Below are 16,485 nucleotides of genomic sequence, written 5' to 3'. Positions count from 1 at the left end.
AATATTGTGATCTTTTTTTAAATAGCGCCAACGCCCCCACAATATCGTGATAATTATCGTATCGTGACCTTCATATCGTGACAATATCGTATCGTGATGTTTGGATCTCGTTACATCCCTATCTTTTAGTCTTTGATACAGTAATTTCATCATAATTTTTAAAATTGAGTTAAAATTACAAAGATGTACTGTACGGTAAAAAATTAGTGTGAAATTGATTTGTGTTGAAGTCATTTTTCTGCCACTAGATGGCATAATTGCATTTGCAAGACATTGGCGGCAGCTCAGTGGATTTTTCTTTTCATATTAAGAGCTTTCTAATCTTTAACATGAAGTAACTTGTGAAATTCTGCACGTTTTTAAAATTGTAAAATACAACTTGACCCCAGTCTGCACAAATATATGCATTATTATTAAATTTATTACTGCTAAATTTTGACGAGGACATGTCTGCTGCATTGCAACTAGAATTCCCCCAGTACAGGCTTTCCAAATAAGGTGCGGTTATTAAAAAATAAATGGTGTTAGAGGAACTTTAAATTAACTCAAAATTAACGTACTAATTTTGACACCCCTAATTATAACTAAAATGTACAGAGGCAGTTAAACAGAGAGAGGTACAATATGTTCTATGTGCACAGCTATGACTAATCTGGTATTAATCTTGCTTTTTTCACTTTTCACTTGGACGCTAAAGGTGATCCTGGACAACGTCCACTCAATGCAGAAGACATTAGAGGACATGGAGAGCTACAAAGGAGATTTACGTCTCCCGCAGGAAACAAAGGAGAGCCTAGTGGTGTTCTCCGGAATAAAAGTTCTCCTGCAGGTGCTGAACGACTTGGAAGATCTCACCCAGCAACAAGCCATTCTTCTGCAGGTAAAGCACGAATGCTACATTAAAATGAAATACTGGGTTGTAGAATTTACTGCGGGAAATGATTAGACCGCCTACAAACAAGTGTCTTCTCATTTCGAAGATTATTTACCTTAGCAACAGACAATAATGTAATTGTTTTCCATCTGAATGTGTTTGTCACTTTTCCCGCAATCTCTCTACATTTTTTTTTTTGTCAAAGGATAAGATTTTGAAGGAAACATCGAGTGAGGGTCATAGTATTGACCTCAGCTTCAAACCTGGTGTAGAAGTCTCACACTTGGATGGAGCACAACTTAGCTATTTGGTCCAGGTAACACTAATTAAGGCAGAATTGTCCAGTGAAAACTAAACATGTGCCCTTTATTTGATCTAATCCATTTTTTTCCAAGGAAATGTTACAAAAAGCCAGCACTTTAGACTATATTTTGCAAATAGTAATTTGTAATGACGCTGAACTCCGCCCCTCTCCTGCATATGTTTTAAAAATTCCATTTACATTATCCGTATCAGTTAAACCAGGAGGCTTTTGAGGACTCTTATTCAGAAGACGATCCAGACGAAGACGAGAGCTGTCACTCGTCATCTTCTGACACACTAACATGCAGTATTCCTGAGGTAAACATATAACACTTGCTTTCATTTGGGTTTCAGTTGAAAATATCGTTAAAGTAATCAGATTACTCAAAAACTGGAGGTATTTTGAAATGAAACTCAAAAATATTTGTTATTCCTTATAATAAATATTTCTGTCCTTTTTTGACATTTTTATTCATACACTGTCTATCTAAATCGAAATCTTTTATTTTCTTAATTTTTTAAATTTTTTTTTTTACTTCAACTACATTACATGTTGATGTCAGGCTGTGTCAGATGAGCACTCCAGTTTCTCTATGGTGCTGTCACAAACAGCTGCTTTCAATTTGGTTGCTTCTCAGTAACCGTGTACAGACACATACACACAAGACATAAATGCGTCTGCATGTGCATGTCGAACATTTCCGTTTCATGTGTTAGGACCCAGAGGACACACTGTGTGCTTCAGAGGTGAAAAGTGATGACATCATCGATGTGGAGACACTGTCTGACGCTCAGGTAAATAATCTTGTCAGATCTATTACTGTAGTCAATGATATATCACTTGCAATTTTTTATTTATTTTTTGTCAGGCCTTGGCCGGGGTATCTGCCCAATTTTCTGAACCAATTTCTGAAGTGGAGACAAGATTAAAGAGCACTGAATCGTCTGGGCTTGATTCCAAGACGTTTGAGCAAGAAAATGCTCAAAGTGGATTCATGACATCAGAAACAAGAGTGGACACTGAAGCTGTTTGCGGTGAAGTACCTGGGTTCAAAGTTGCGGCTCCCGAGTCCCTAATCACTTCCACCATTTCTGCCAATCAATACCACTCTACTATTGTGGCCACAGAAGGCCATTCTACACTTCCGGATTTTGCCATATTTGTCCCCACCATCAACATGCTGCCAAATCAGGACGCACTACAACATATTACAGTCACAAGGAAGTCCATGGCTACACAACCAAGTCAAGTAAGCTACTGAAAAGATATTTTTTTACTTGACTAACATTATGTTTTAGATTTTGATACATTAATATTATTCACATCTAATTTTTATCTGTGACTTAAAGGAGCCAAGTGGTCTTATCATCAGTGATGGCAAAGAGGGAAAAGATCAACACGACTTCAAGCCTTCAGCAGCATCTATCATGTAAAATCTCCTTTCACTTTCATGAACACAGTAAAATAAATGTTGCCATCAACATTAATCCATCATTTGGATGTAAGATTGGCCGAATCCAACAACGTTGAGACAGAGCAGCAACAGTGGAGCCTGCTTCATGTTCAAATCTCTCAGAAACTGGAAACCCTGCAAACACTTCAGGAGGAGCATCAGAGGCTGATTAATGATGCCAAAGTTGCAATGGTGAGCAAGTCAACAAAACACATTCCCCCCCCCCAAAAAATGACAATAATCATGAATCCTCTGATATCTACATTTCTGTTCAGGTGGGAGAAGGGAAACTGGTGTCATCTTCAGCTGTTCTCCAGCATGCAAATGAGTCCATCGCCGTGCTAAGTCAAATAGTATGTCCATGAGCAGTCTGACAGTTTCAAACAAAAATTTACATTAAGGGTGTAGGAGTAGGGACTCAGAGTATCAGTTTTTAGTATACAGTAGTTTTCTATTATGTAGGGTTTTCTTCCCAACTATCGTCCAGTTAAATTCAGGTAAAAAATCAAAACATTTATTATTTTATGAAAATATCACAAATTAATTTTAATTAATTTTTATGATGTTAAATTCTTAACTTCCGCATCTAACACATTTAAATGAGATCTGGTCGATGCAATCTTACAAAAGAAACATCCATTCAATCATTCATTCATTTTCTTGACCGCTTATTCCTCACAAGGGTCGCGGGGGGTGCAGGCGCCTATCTCAGCTGGCTCTGGGCAGTAGGCGGGGTACACGCTGCACTGGTCGCCAGCCAATCGCAGGGCACACAGAGACAAACAACCATCCACACTCACAAGCACACCTAGGGACAATTCGGAGCGCCCAATTAACCTGCCATGCATGTCTTTGGAATGTGGGAGGAGACCGGAGTACCCGGAGAAGACCCACACGGGCACAGGGAGAACATGCAAACTCTACCCAGGAAGGCCGGAGCCTGGACTCGAACCCGAGTCCTCAGAACTGGGAGGTGGACGTGCTAACCACTCGTCCACCGTGCCGCCACAAAAGAAACATAAATAAATAAACAAATAAACAAATATTGTTAGCCTAGACTCTAGGCTAACAATATTTGTTTATTTGTTTATTTGTTTGTCCAGACTTTAGTCTAGGCCCTAGACTAAAGTCTGGATTGTTGACTGCTACTGTTGTTTTCTTTGAATAATGTTGTGTGACCCCATGCTAATTCTTAGATGAGATCTGCAGATGATCCAGACGTGAAGGAGAAGTTATACTCAGCTACACGGCGAGTTCTTGAATGCCTGGATGCTTTGCCAGACTTTCCGTTGACTCCTGGAGGTGTTGGGGATGAAGAGACCCAGCTTCGGATTTTAAAGCATGAAGTAAAGAAAAACATCTAAATGATCTTGTGGTTCTCAACTTCAATCACCCTGATGGTCTGATCTTCAATTTCTGTGTAGTGTGCATTAATGGAGCTGGGGAGTCTGGCTGGCCTGCTGCATGATGTGCAGTCAAAGGTCAGTCCTGTACTTCAGAGTGAGGAACCAGACGCTCTGAGCTGTTTAACATCGCTGCAAAAATGTCTGAAGATTTTCAACACCTCTTTCAACGAACCCTCCCTTGACTCTTTGGGGCTTAAAAGCCAGCATCAGGTTTGTTTGAATTTGTCTTAAGTGCTCATCATGACCTTTAACAGATAATAATTACCAACCATGTGGCCCCAAAATTGAAGATATTTAAGCTGCGCTTTATGGTTTGTTATTTTAAAATGTCAAATGAGTTTTGGTTGACATTTAAAAAGATTGATAAATGGTTTATACTGGTTAATGGTTAGTGGTTTTAGCCCCTAAGGGTCACTTGTTAAAAGTCAGTGAAATAATGTACTTGAAAACTTCTAAATGTTAAACAGGCATTTATTTTTTGATGCTATGAAGTTATTTCAATTTTTGTGATATGTTATATAAATTTATTAATGTATCTGTAAACTGTATTATATAAAATAAACACAATACTTTCCATTCAGGATCTCTTCTCCAACCAATTATGTTTTATGGAGGAGATTGAGCTTGGTCATCATGAAATATTCCAAAACCAAAAGGAAACTCCCATTCTGGAGGTATGTTATGTGATTTTGTATTGTTTTGTACTTGATGATATATTAGAATGGCTACTATTTGACTGTCAGTACAATTTACTGCCAGTAGCTCATGTGGGCGTATCATTTCAAAATAAAATAAACTGTTCTTTGTCTTTCAACAGTGTGTGCTGGGCAGACATGTGAGAGAGAGTTCGGAAGAAAAGGCCATGATACAGAAAGCGATCCAATCTTTACTAGATGGGATAAGAAGCCTAATGGAACTTGGTGAAGAATGCCTTGCGAGACCTGTTCAAAACATGAGCCAACTCCACATTAGTCTCCATAGAAACCAGGTTGTTGTCTCCTTCATTTTGTTGTCACAGTTGACCAATTCTGTTATATTGACTGATCTCCGTTCAATTTGATTGAATCTAGAAGTTGCAGCAGGTTCTTGGAGCTCAGATGAGTTTTATGCAGCATCTATTGCATCGAAAACCAGAAGCACTCCAGGCTCAAGAGGATGAGCAAGCGCAACTGGAAGTTCGGGGAGAAGCTTTGTTGCAGCAGTCGCTACCAGAGGAGGTGGCGTCACAGTGGAGGCTCCGGGTCTGTTATTCCAAAAATGTACACCCTGACCATACAAATGATAGACCGATGATCTTTTTTCTAGACTGATACCGATTATTATTAGTCAAGGAGGCCGGTATTTATATTTCAAGCTGATATTAATATACAGTAAATGAAAAAGTATTAGCGTAAAAAAAAAACCTTTCACATTCACTCCCAGCAATTTTCACTCCGCTATAAAAACATGGAAGCTACCAAAAGAAAGATTAGAGTCTCTTCTTTCATCAGAAAAAAAAGGATATTTCTATCTGTTTCTGTTTTGCAGCAATTAGCATTAGAATATAGCTAAGTTTAATCATTATTCGCAAATCTGCTTAGAACTGTGGGGAAATCAAGCTTGTTTTAATATGGCCCTGGTTGAGCTCTGTTGTCACCTGCTGGGCGTTTTTGTAATAACTGCCATTGCTTCAACATTCGCTGCAGTAGAGAGGCTGCATCAAAGGCTCCTGTATGCTTTAGCATGAAAAAAAAACACACACACACAATAAAAACGTATAAATACGTCTTTGGGACACTTATAACATTTAAAATAGAACGTATTTACACGTTTTTGGGAGCAAATGAGTTAATTACAAACATAAAAAGAATTGACAGCTTTGTTTAAAAAGTATAACAAAAATTGCAGGGAGCTTCCAGGGTCATCAGCATGTTTTAAGCTACATTAAAAACTAAGCAAGTACCGTAAATAGTAGGGATGTAACAACAAGACAATATCGTGATATCGCCACAATAACTGCCACAATATATCGTCGTCGTCATGTCACGATATTAAAAGCAGCACCTGTTAAAAAAAAAAAAAAAAGTCGGTCTGATTTCCATTTGTGCAGTTCTAGCACCCTCTGGTGGCCAGTTTTTCAGTGCAGCTTAATTTTCACAAGGCATGTTTTGGCCATTCTAAGTTTCAAATCCATGCTAATGGTCAGATGAAGGGGAACGTAATTTGTGAAACGAGTCAATATGTGTAGGAACTCAGTGTGCTGGCATTAGAAAGTAAGTGCCTCAATATATATATTATATTTATATATATATATATATATATATATATATATATATATATTTAGATATTTTATAATATTTTATATTTTTCATTGCTGTATTGTACAAAAGCAATATTGTGTTGTTTTTTTTAGTATGAGCTCTTTTTTTTTTTACAATATTGTGACCTTTTTTTCTATCGCCAACCTCCTCACAATATCGTGATAATTATCGTATCAAGGCCTTCATATCATGATATCGTATCGTGATGTTTGGATATCGTTACATCCCTAGTAAATAGTTCCATAAAGTTTTCTACTGTAAATAAAGGTTTCCAAAATTTAAAAATAATTTACATTTTTTATTTTTTCATTAAAAAAAAAAAAGTCTAGGGAGTCCCCAATGTCAGCATCATTTTTTTATAAAGTGGAAATTTAAATACATCCGTAAATGTGCAACTTATCAGATATTAGTCGTAAAAAGGCAGAGGCCGATATTTAGCATTTTGACAAATATCAACAACATAATCCTCCCAGCCGATAATCGGTCTATCCCTGCTCCCTGTACATAATGAAGAAACTATCCAAGAATGAAAATCCTGAAATGTTTATGGTTGGCCAGGAGTGGAGCCGCTGGGAAGACAATTGTGGTCGACTGGGGAGGCTGCTCGACAAGCTGGAAGTCAGCATCAGCAGTGCCGAAGCAGAGGCAGAAGATGATGAGGAGTCCCATATACGACACCGTCTACATGCCTGTCAGGTAAGAATTGGATCGCACCGGTTGTAACTCTTCCCAGTTCTCGTTTTTGCTGAAGTTTTATAGTTCATTTAGTAATCACAATTGACTTCTACTGCTGCCCAGTTGTCCTGCTGTTTTACGATCATATAACCACGCTAATAGTTGGCCTTAGAGGCTACTGGCTAAGAACATTGTTGATTCTCTCCTTTTTTTTTTTTTTACTCAGCAAACTTTGGTCCAATTGGAAGCAAACAGAACTGCCCTGGGACAGCTCCTGGATCAGAAATGTGAGCTGCAGACGGATCCTTCATTTGCACACGCAGTCAGACAGACAGGGGGTGCTCTGGAGCTAAGATGGCGAAGCATCTGCAGCCGCATGGAACAGGAGGTTCAGCGCTACAGTGACATCTGGGACAGCTGGATCAGGTGGGCTAGCTTAAAATGCTATATCGCAGGGGTCGGGAACCTTTTTGGCTGAGAAAGCCATGAACACCACATATTTTTAAATATAATTCCCTGAGAGCCATACAATATGTTTAAAACTCAAAGTACAAGTAATGTGTGCATTTTATGTAATTTCAACACTTTTAAAGTACAATAATTCAGAATTATTTTTAATAACATTGTTATGCTGTTGCTAATCAATGCTGAGTATTTCTTACCATTAATGCGACCTCTGGTGCTGCATGGTTTTGCTGATGGCTTTGTAGTCTGGTTGATACTTGGTTCTTTAGATGTGAGAAAGACTTCTCACATGTATACGTAGAGCCAAACATTGTCAGTACAGCAATACTCACAAGCTGCAGTGTGTGGTATGTGACGGGAAGCGCGCTCTTAAGTTTTGACAATCAGCTGGTCTGCGGGTTGAAGTTTTTTCATTTCTGCTCGCCGACTCTACTTGCTGTCGTACGATACTCCTCGTCTTTTTTTCTTCTCAAAAGGGTTTTTAAAATTAGCCGTCAACGTTACGCGATTAAAACGAGGGAAGTTTACTTCCCGATCTCACGCACATGCGCACATCGGCCGCTATTTTAGACAGCGAAGGCCGAATTTATTGGCTGCATGACGTCACTTCCGGCACGGACTTACATATGAATGGATTGTCAGTGTTGCGTGTTTTGTTGAATTGAGTGGATTGAGTGGGTCAGATGAAACGCCATATCATGTAAAATGAGATAGCAAATTAATGGGCTAGACTCAATTCTTACTTAGAGACCAATAGGTGTCTATAGGACTGATAATTAAACTTTGGCCTCTGGGTGTAGTTCCTCAAAGTAACCACCAGATGCCGCCAAACCTGTACAACTAAGCCACCCACTCAGCATTGCCCGGACATTCTATATAAGATACAAATTAAATATAAATAAATGATATCCTGAATTAAATAATAATACACAACACAATCTATATTCGATAATTGTTAACCTGATTTTTGGATCAATGTTTGTAACACATTGAAAGCCAACTATGAAGTTTTCCTGTCTTTCTTTTTCTTTTCTTTCATTTATAATCGATACTGACTTTTATCGCTGATAATATTGCTGTAACTGCATTGAAAAGATTGTCCGTATGTATTGTTTGATTTAACAAAGATATATACAAGATGTGCAACAGAGATTAGAATTAACCTGTTAAATTCAAGCTGAGAGAATTTGGGATTTAACATGCAATGTATATATATGTTATTCATGCTTGCTTAATTAATATATATATGATTTTATTTATTTTAACGTTCATCATTTGTCGAATAGAGCTGAAGACCTTGACATATTTTCATGTATGACTCATCATGCAACGCTGTGTATCCATGACACATTTGTAAGGAATGTATGACCTCATCATGACTCATCTTCATGGCCCGTCGGTGGAAGATTACTGAAAATGAGTTCCAGCAAGTGCGCTTTGATATGAGAAGGTGCGCGGAGAGACATTCACCGGAAGGAGTCAGTGGTGTGGCCCAAGAGTATAAAAGGCCGTCACCAACTCTGAGCTAGGCCCCCTTTTCACCCTGCGATGTGTCTGTATAGAGTGCATTCTCGAAGATGGAATATAACTGCCTGCCTGGACTTTGGATTTTTACGAAGGACTGGGATTAAGCTGTGACTGGAATCTTTTCTTCAATGATTGGTAATGTACAAATCTTTTAGCAATAATGATGTATAATAGGAAGATATGAATGACTAATCGCGTGTTAGGGTGGGGGCCATTTAATACACTCTCATATCTTCAAAATTATTTTCAGCCAAAAACATCTTATTGTCAATCAGGTCTTAAGCTTTTCCGAGGAATGATCAATCTTGTAAAGCTTATTGTAAAAGGTTATATTATTCCTAATCTCCTGTTTTATTTTGTTTTATTTTATTTTATTTTATTTTATTTTATTTTGATTGATTTAAAGTTTTATCATTAAATGTGATTTTTATGATTTATATTGGTTGTCTTATTATTGTTAATAAAATTATTTAAAAGACAAGGTTCGTATTAATCATTCTACTATCTTGTCTCATATTGTTTTGATTTTATTATATTTATTTTTGGACGTTTTAATAAGTCCCTTTCATTTGTTTATGATTTTATTTTTATAAGGAGGTCGTTCTATAAGACCTTTTTATTTGCTTATGATTTTATTTTTATAAGGAGGTCGTTCTATAAGACCTTTTCATTTGTTTATGATTTTATTTTTATAATTTGGTCGTTTTATAAGACCTTTTTATTTGCTTATGATTTTATTTTTATAAGTTGGTCGTTTTATAAGACCTTAATGTTTGTTTATGATTTTATTTGGGACGTTTGATGAGCCCTCATTATTTTTTTGATTTTATTTTATTTATTTTGGACATTTTATGAGTCCACCTCATTATTTTTTCCAAGACGGACAACAGTAACGGACGTTTGGAGGAAGGTAAGTGCATTTGAATAACCTCTAACCAATGCTTCCATCTGTATTAATATGTCAAATACTCCTGCTTGATATGTAACAAATCCGTATGATCCTAACAAGGATTATTAAATTACTAGGTCAATAACAAATGCAAACAACTCAGAAAAGTGGAGCTGCCAATGAAGTGAGGTGTACATGCTAGCATTCCTGGGCTCTGTGTGTGTGGTTACTCACTCAGGATTGATAGGTGTATGAAAACGGATTGGCCTCATGATAAGATGACAGTGAACAAACCTAGGTGAATCCACTTTGATATATCGGCTTATTTAATTCCCGTCTCCTCACGCTGACGCCTTAGAGCTGGTGAGGAAAAAGGGGAATTTCTAACCCTTTAATTGGAGAGTCGATCAGGACATATTTCCCGATTTAAGTCCTGCGGGTAAGCGGAAGTTGACATGTGGCGCCCAACGTGGGGCTTCGATTGACTCATTTTTGTCAAAATCGGGATCGATCGAGGCCCAAAACAGGAACCCGAGTAAGTGCGGCTCTGAGCGGAGGGCACAGTGCTTGGAGCTGATAGCGAACTCGCTGATAAAATTGTCATGTCATACGACCCTGAGCTAACACAAAATAGTCTCTTTGATGAATAGTGTTTCATGGAAAAGAGCTTCTTTAATTGTGAAAATCTAGTGTGATTTTTGAGTTGAAGTTGATTGTACTATTTTGTGTTAAAGAAACGGTGACTGGCTCCCCCAGGAGACTTGCACTCTAAAAGAGGTTGAGTGTGAGAAGGCCATTCAAAGTGAATGGGCTTTAACAGCGACCTGCTGCTCTGGTCGGCTGTGAAGGTACTGATAGTGTACTTGGTAGAGCGCGCTGCGCCGCGCATTCCTGAGGGAGGGGCTGAGTCAAGGGGTGGTTCAAGCCCGCCCACAAAGAGGAGGAGGGCTTGAACAGTTAGAGTTAATGTTGAGAGGCTGCTCGGAGAGAGGCAGTCTCTTCTAGACTTGTGATGTTAAACTATGGTTTGCGCTATTTAGGCTTGCCAGATTGGGTGCGGTTGCCCATTTTATTGGTTTGTTATCTCAGGTATCCATTTGTAGCAAAACTACCATACTCTTTGCTTAGTTATTGCGGGGTGCCTGAAGATATTTATAGTCCCTTATCTTGGATAGCGGACTCAGTGTCAGAGGCTGACGCTGCAAACCTAACCCTGATTCCCGGTCGCTTGCCTTTTCTCCTGGAGTTTTTGAAAAAATTTTAAGTTTTCGGTTTCCGACAGGAGTGTCCATTGGCACAAGAAGAAAGTCGTCGAGAACCTAGGAGAAAAGGTAGGGGTTTCCACTAGACTAATGTTCTAGTGGAAGCAGCCTTTTTTCGGTTCCTGACAGGAGTGTCCATCGGCACAAGAAGAAGGTCGTCGAGAAACCAAGGAGAGAAGGTAGGGGTTTCCACTAGACTAATGTTCTAGTGGAGGCAGCCTTTTTCGGTTCCTAGCAGACGTGTCCAGGAACAAGAAGACATCCAGATCCCGGAGAAGAGAAGCGGGAAGGATTACAACCGACCTGAAAGGACAACACACCCCACCGTTTGAGAGAGGACATCCGCCGACGAGTAAAGGTAGGAAAAACTCGAAGTCGGTAGTCCTGATAGCAGTAGAGGCAACGTACATGGGTACGGAGCTGAGTAACCAGGAGCTAAAGTACGTCCCTGAACCCAAAGCGCGCGGGGAAGGCTTCGGAAATAGATAGCTCCACTCCTACAATAAGAAAGCAAAGCGGGCTATAGAACACGCTAGTGAAGTAATGGAAAGAATAATAGGGAGAAATGGGAGGGGAAAGCCCCCCAGCCCTACAGAGGGGGTAGCAGGGTTAATGCCTGCACCCCAGCCTCTAGAACAACCAGATATACCAGTAGTGGTTATGCTACTGGGCGAGGGTGTAGATCGATGGCCACCAGGAGCAAGAAGGCACCTGGAAGTAAACAACCCTTCAATCCGTCTTGCCGACCTCGCAGCTGAGGTGGAAAGGTCGGTGAAGGAAACAGGAGTGTTCGTGAGTGAATTTCCCAAAATAATGGGCATAGCAACAGTAGTGGTAAAGAGATATGCCGCCGAAAAGGTCAGACTCCTGGTAGTGCCCAAGCAGGAGAGGCTACAGCGGTGTTAGAAGGATTGTTAGAGGCCATAAGATTACACGTGAGTCGAGTAAGACTTATAACCGATAGTCACTATTGCGCCCAGGCGCTCAGAGAAGATTTATCCATTTGGGAAGAAAATGGGTTTGAAGGAGCGAGGAGTAAAGAAATTGCTCATGCTGAGTTATGGAAGAAAATAGCCGAGTTAAGGTTAAATATGACTATCGATGTTGTTCACCAGAAAGCCCACGTCAAGGAGGGGGCTCACTGGAGAGGAAATGATGAAATAGATAAATACGTCCAAGAGAGAAGATTGGTAATTGTAGGAGCAGAAAAATGGGACAATACTCCCAAAGGAGGAAAAGTGGTCCCAGATGAGTTTGTGTGTGAGGTTACTAAGGCCGTACATGGAGCGCTAGGCCATGGAGGTGCCTTGCCCACAAAGAGAGAGCTGGAGAAACTGGAACTTTGGATCCCAGAAAAGAAAATTCGTTCAGTTATACGAAATTGCGAGTTGTGTAATAAGTATAATGCAGGACGCCGAGGGCAACGAGTGGACGGATTGACGATTAAAAGCACTGTTCCATGGGCATCAGTTTGCATGGACGTAGCAGGCCCCATGGGAGTAAACGGCACTAAAGGTGAGAAGTATCTTGTTGTGCTGGTAGATTCGATGTCAGGACATTTTGGATTAAAAGCGGTACGTAATGCGAATGCTAATAGCGTACTAAAAACACTGGAAGAGGGTTGTATGTGGTTAGGCATACCGAGAGAGTTAAGAACTGACAATGGAACTCATTTCAAAAACGCTACAATAGACAGGTGGTGTCAAAAGTGGGGAATAATAAGGACTTACTCTCCGCCTTACACCCCTCAAGCTAATGGCGTGGCTGAACGAACCATTGGCCTAGTTAAAAGTTGGCTCGGGAAAAATGCTAATGGAAAAGAATGGAGTGAAAAATTGGTGGAGTTGGTCAAGGACTTGAATGGGAGGAGCAGAGCAGATAGACCGTCCCCTTCAGAGGAGTTAAACCAGCGCCCATTTGTCGCTCCTGAGGTAGGACGAATGCAAAGTACAGAAAACACTCAGAAAGGAAAGTGCCCATTTCAGGTAGGACAGAGAGTGTGGATAAAATCTCATGGTCCATCTGATAGCCAGGCAGTAAAAGCAAAGTATGACCAATCTGACATCATCGAAGAAGTTTTAGACAGAAATACAGTGCGATTAAAAAAGAAGGGACTCCAAGGGGTAGAGCAGCTAAAACCAATGCCAGTTAATTCAGCCTAAAGCTAAGGAGTAAGACAAATAATTAAAAAATGGAAGCAGCCACTCCGGCCTTTGTCAAGCTCGTTATGGTGAAAGGAGCTGTCATCGTGCGGAGGACTGAAAAGGAAGTAATGGTTGGTAGGGCATTTAATCTTTGGATAAATGCAATAAGAGGATATATTGTTAATAGAGTAGAAGATTTTAGTTGGCAACCGGCTTTCTTGACCTGCATAATTTGTAGTGGAAACGAGGAGTCGAGGGAACAGTGGAATATAGCCAATAAGTATTGGGTAGATGGCTTTAAGCCAGACCTGAGTAAAATAGGCCCGGCTAAGGTGCTTGAAATACAGGTGTGTGGATACTGTAGAATAAAAAGCCTACCTAGGATAAAAGCGTATGCTCAGTGGGACTTAGCCCCGCAAGAGAATACCGAGGCACAGCATTGTAAATGTATGTGGGATGGAGAGAAGGTATTGTATTGCCTACATTGTAGGATGAGAATGGGAAAAGGTTCACTAGTGAGAGCAGGAGAGGCCGAGGGATGGCAGTTAACTAGAGCAGAAACCCCGATAAAGTCGCTAAGTTCCGAGTTGCTGACCTATTGGCCGATGGAAGTAAACGAGAGGACTCGCGACCCGAGGTTCCAGGCACTGCTTTACAATAACTGGCCACCGCATGGAGGTAAGTATGGCTGGGCTCCATTAATTGTTGGCTCGGAAGCGGTGCCAACTTTAGTTCACGTTGAACCTGTGTTAAGTGGGGGGGAACCGAGAACCCCCTGGCCCACGCTAATTAATGTTGCTTTGGCTCGAGGGGACATTTCAATGGAAACATTGCCGGATGTCCCGCAAGAGAAAGCAGTGAATATTAGCGCTATAGAAGGTAGTCATATAGTAAAGGGGACTACATTGGATAGAATGGAATATAAAGCTAAAACAGTAGTAGTAAAAATGAGTCCAGCGATGCCGCGACGATGGGTTTTGGGGGACCCGATATATTGGTTGAAAGTAAAAGTAATGATGGCTATGAAACCCTACGAGGGAATATACTCGTTAGGGATGGCAGTGTCGATGAGTACAGAGGAGGAAGCCAAACGGTTACACCCCAACTGTACTTTTAATGGAGAATACGTTGGTACTAGGCCGACAAGAAGGCATAGCAGTGAGAGTGGAGATGAAGAAGTAAAGCCTAAGGGTAATGAGAAGATGATGGCATTAGCTCAGGTGGCCACAGAAAAGCTAGAAAAACTTAATGCGAGTTCATTAAGTGAGGGAAGGCTCGGGCAAGAGCGAGTGACCCATGTCAGGGGAAAATCTGACCTTAGAGGTCGCCCAAAGGAAAAATGGTGTCAAGGATGTCCATACCCGGGTTGTACCGGTGAAGGACATGTAGTTGGCGACCGCCGAGTGCATCGGTCGCTACGTGGATGTCCTAGTTTTAACAAGGCAAATCCATGTGAGTATAGATCACCTAGATGGAAAGAATTGGTGAGAAAGTGTAGAAGGGCCCCTCATTCCATTTTTTCCCAGAAGGAACAGATGGAGATGGGTAAAGTATTGGAAACTCCAGCCGCGAGGTCAAAGGCGGAATGGAGGGAAGGGCCAGTAAAGGGAAAGAGCGCCTCCCCTAACAAGGAGGAACCAGAAGAGAAAAAGTACAAGTTCGAGGCGAGCGAAGATAGCGAGGCTGATGAGGTGAAGGAGCATAAGGTCCTTAAGGTAGTCCTGTCACGCTTTTGGAACAGGCACCAGGACCCACAGCCCTCTTCATCCGCTGAGAAGTAGCAACAAGAAGGAGATGGAAGGCGAGATTGCTGAGCTAAAGACTAGAGTAACCAGATTAGAGATACGTAGACAATTATTAGAAATTTTTTTAGGAGCATTAATACCGGCCCTAAACAATCTTTTTGTAGATGTTGGGCAATTTAGGCCACATTGGTTGTCTTTAATTGAGAGTTCTCAGGAAAAAATCGCTGAGCAAAAAGAAATGAGGGAGATAATTAGAAAATTGGAAAAAAGAATTGCGGAAGTAGAAGCCAAGGTACAGAAGTCTAATCAAACACCCGTGAATTTTGAACAGGAGAAAGCACCAGGACCCTCAACGGCCCTGTTGTTTGATTATCAAGAGTTTTTATGAAATCAGATGCAAGAAGGATTGGCTGAATTGCGGGCCAGACATGATGAAGATAAGTAGTCAAAAGATCAAAAAAGCTAGGAAAATTGATTATCAATAAATTGGAAAAATCCTCCTATTTAAAAGAAAATAAATTTTTGTATATAGAAAAGATAACTGGGTAAGGAAGGCCAACCCCCAAGAAAAGGAGGAGGAGCTAATGAGATATTAAAACGCAACAGTCCTTAAAGGGCAAGACCAAAAGGAGAAAGCATGAAACGGAGCTACGAGATGGAGGAAGAGCAAAGTTGTAGCAAGCTAGTAGTACCTGGACCTCGACCTGCGACTCTAAACTTGCCTCACCCCATGACTCTAGAGGTAGGAGAAGGGCCGCATGTCTACTACAATGGAGGAACAATTACACGCCAACCGAAGCGCAGAAAGACAGAGAACCATTATGAGACTCCAGTAAATGAAGACCCACCGGACACAGTTGATGAACAACTTAAAGCTATCAACCGCCAGCGACAAAATTGGAGGTATGGAGGAGTTTTGGTGGCTATCACACTTTGTTTTATGGTAGTATTTTTGATATATTATTCGATGAGACAAAAATCTAGCATCGCTAGCATAGCCCCGATTAATCCCCTCGACCTAGTAGAAATACGGCATGGCACCACTAAAATAACCAATCAGACGTGTTGGAAGGTGGAAGTGAAGCATGTTTGTGAAGAATGGAGAAGGAAGAAAGGAGCCTGCGGTGCTGTCGAGGAAAAACCCTGTGGGGTAGAATGGAGAAGGGAGAAGATAGCAACCCTAAATTCCTATCTTCGCACCTTTAACAGCACATGTTATAATGAAACCCTAGAGGTCTTGAGAAGAAGTACTATATATCCTGCGAAATCAAAAAGCAAGTGTGCACATCCAGTGATTCTACGAGTCGATAACACAACAAGCGACTTTACAGTCAATATTACCTTGTTATGTCTGGAGAAGCAAGAACAAAGGGTCATCAGAAAAAACTGGGTCCAGATCGGGAAGGAAGAACCTGCTTGGTACTTCAACGAATATTGTGCA

The 16,485-nt window shown here is 40.6% G+C and overlaps 1 protein-coding gene across 8 annotated transcripts in view; it reads left to right on the top strand.

Moving 5' to 3' along the window:
- syne2a (spectrin repeat containing, nuclear envelope 2a) overlaps window positions 1-16,485 on the top strand; it is a 78,846-nt gene that overhangs the window by 15,432 nt on the left and 46,929 nt on the right. For all 8 annotated transcript variants that reach the window (XM_077510353.1, XM_077510352.1, XM_077510351.1 and 5 more), the window contains 15 exons: window positions 698-880; window positions 1,080-1,190; window positions 1,391-1,495; window positions 1,895-1,972; window positions 2,047-2,427; window positions 2,528-2,607; window positions 2,685-2,823; window positions 2,907-2,984; window positions 3,828-3,977; window positions 4,056-4,247; window positions 4,619-4,711; window positions 4,855-5,025; window positions 5,108-5,278; window positions 6,896-7,033; window positions 7,239-7,438. In XM_077510353.1, the coding sequence (XP_077366479.1) occupies window positions 698-880; window positions 1,080-1,190; window positions 1,391-1,495; window positions 1,895-1,972; window positions 2,047-2,427; window positions 2,528-2,607; window positions 2,685-2,823; window positions 2,907-2,984; window positions 3,828-3,977; window positions 4,056-4,247; window positions 4,619-4,711; window positions 4,855-5,025; window positions 5,108-5,278; window positions 6,896-7,033; window positions 7,239-7,438 (2,270 nt within the window). The remainder of the gene's footprint in view (window positions 1-697; window positions 881-1,079; window positions 1,191-1,390; window positions 1,496-1,894; window positions 1,973-2,046; window positions 2,428-2,527; window positions 2,608-2,684; window positions 2,824-2,906; window positions 2,985-3,827; window positions 3,978-4,055; window positions 4,248-4,618; window positions 4,712-4,854; window positions 5,026-5,107; window positions 5,279-6,895; window positions 7,034-7,238; window positions 7,439-16,485) is intronic.

This window comes from Festucalex cinctus, chromosome 21 (assembly GCF_051991245.1).
Source record: "Festucalex cinctus isolate MCC-2025b chromosome 21, RoL_Fcin_1.0, whole genome shotgun sequence".
Lineage (NCBI taxonomy): Eukaryota > Metazoa > Chordata > Actinopteri > Syngnathiformes > Syngnathidae > Festucalex > Festucalex cinctus.
This window is presented reverse-complemented; position numbering and strand designations above follow the sequence as displayed.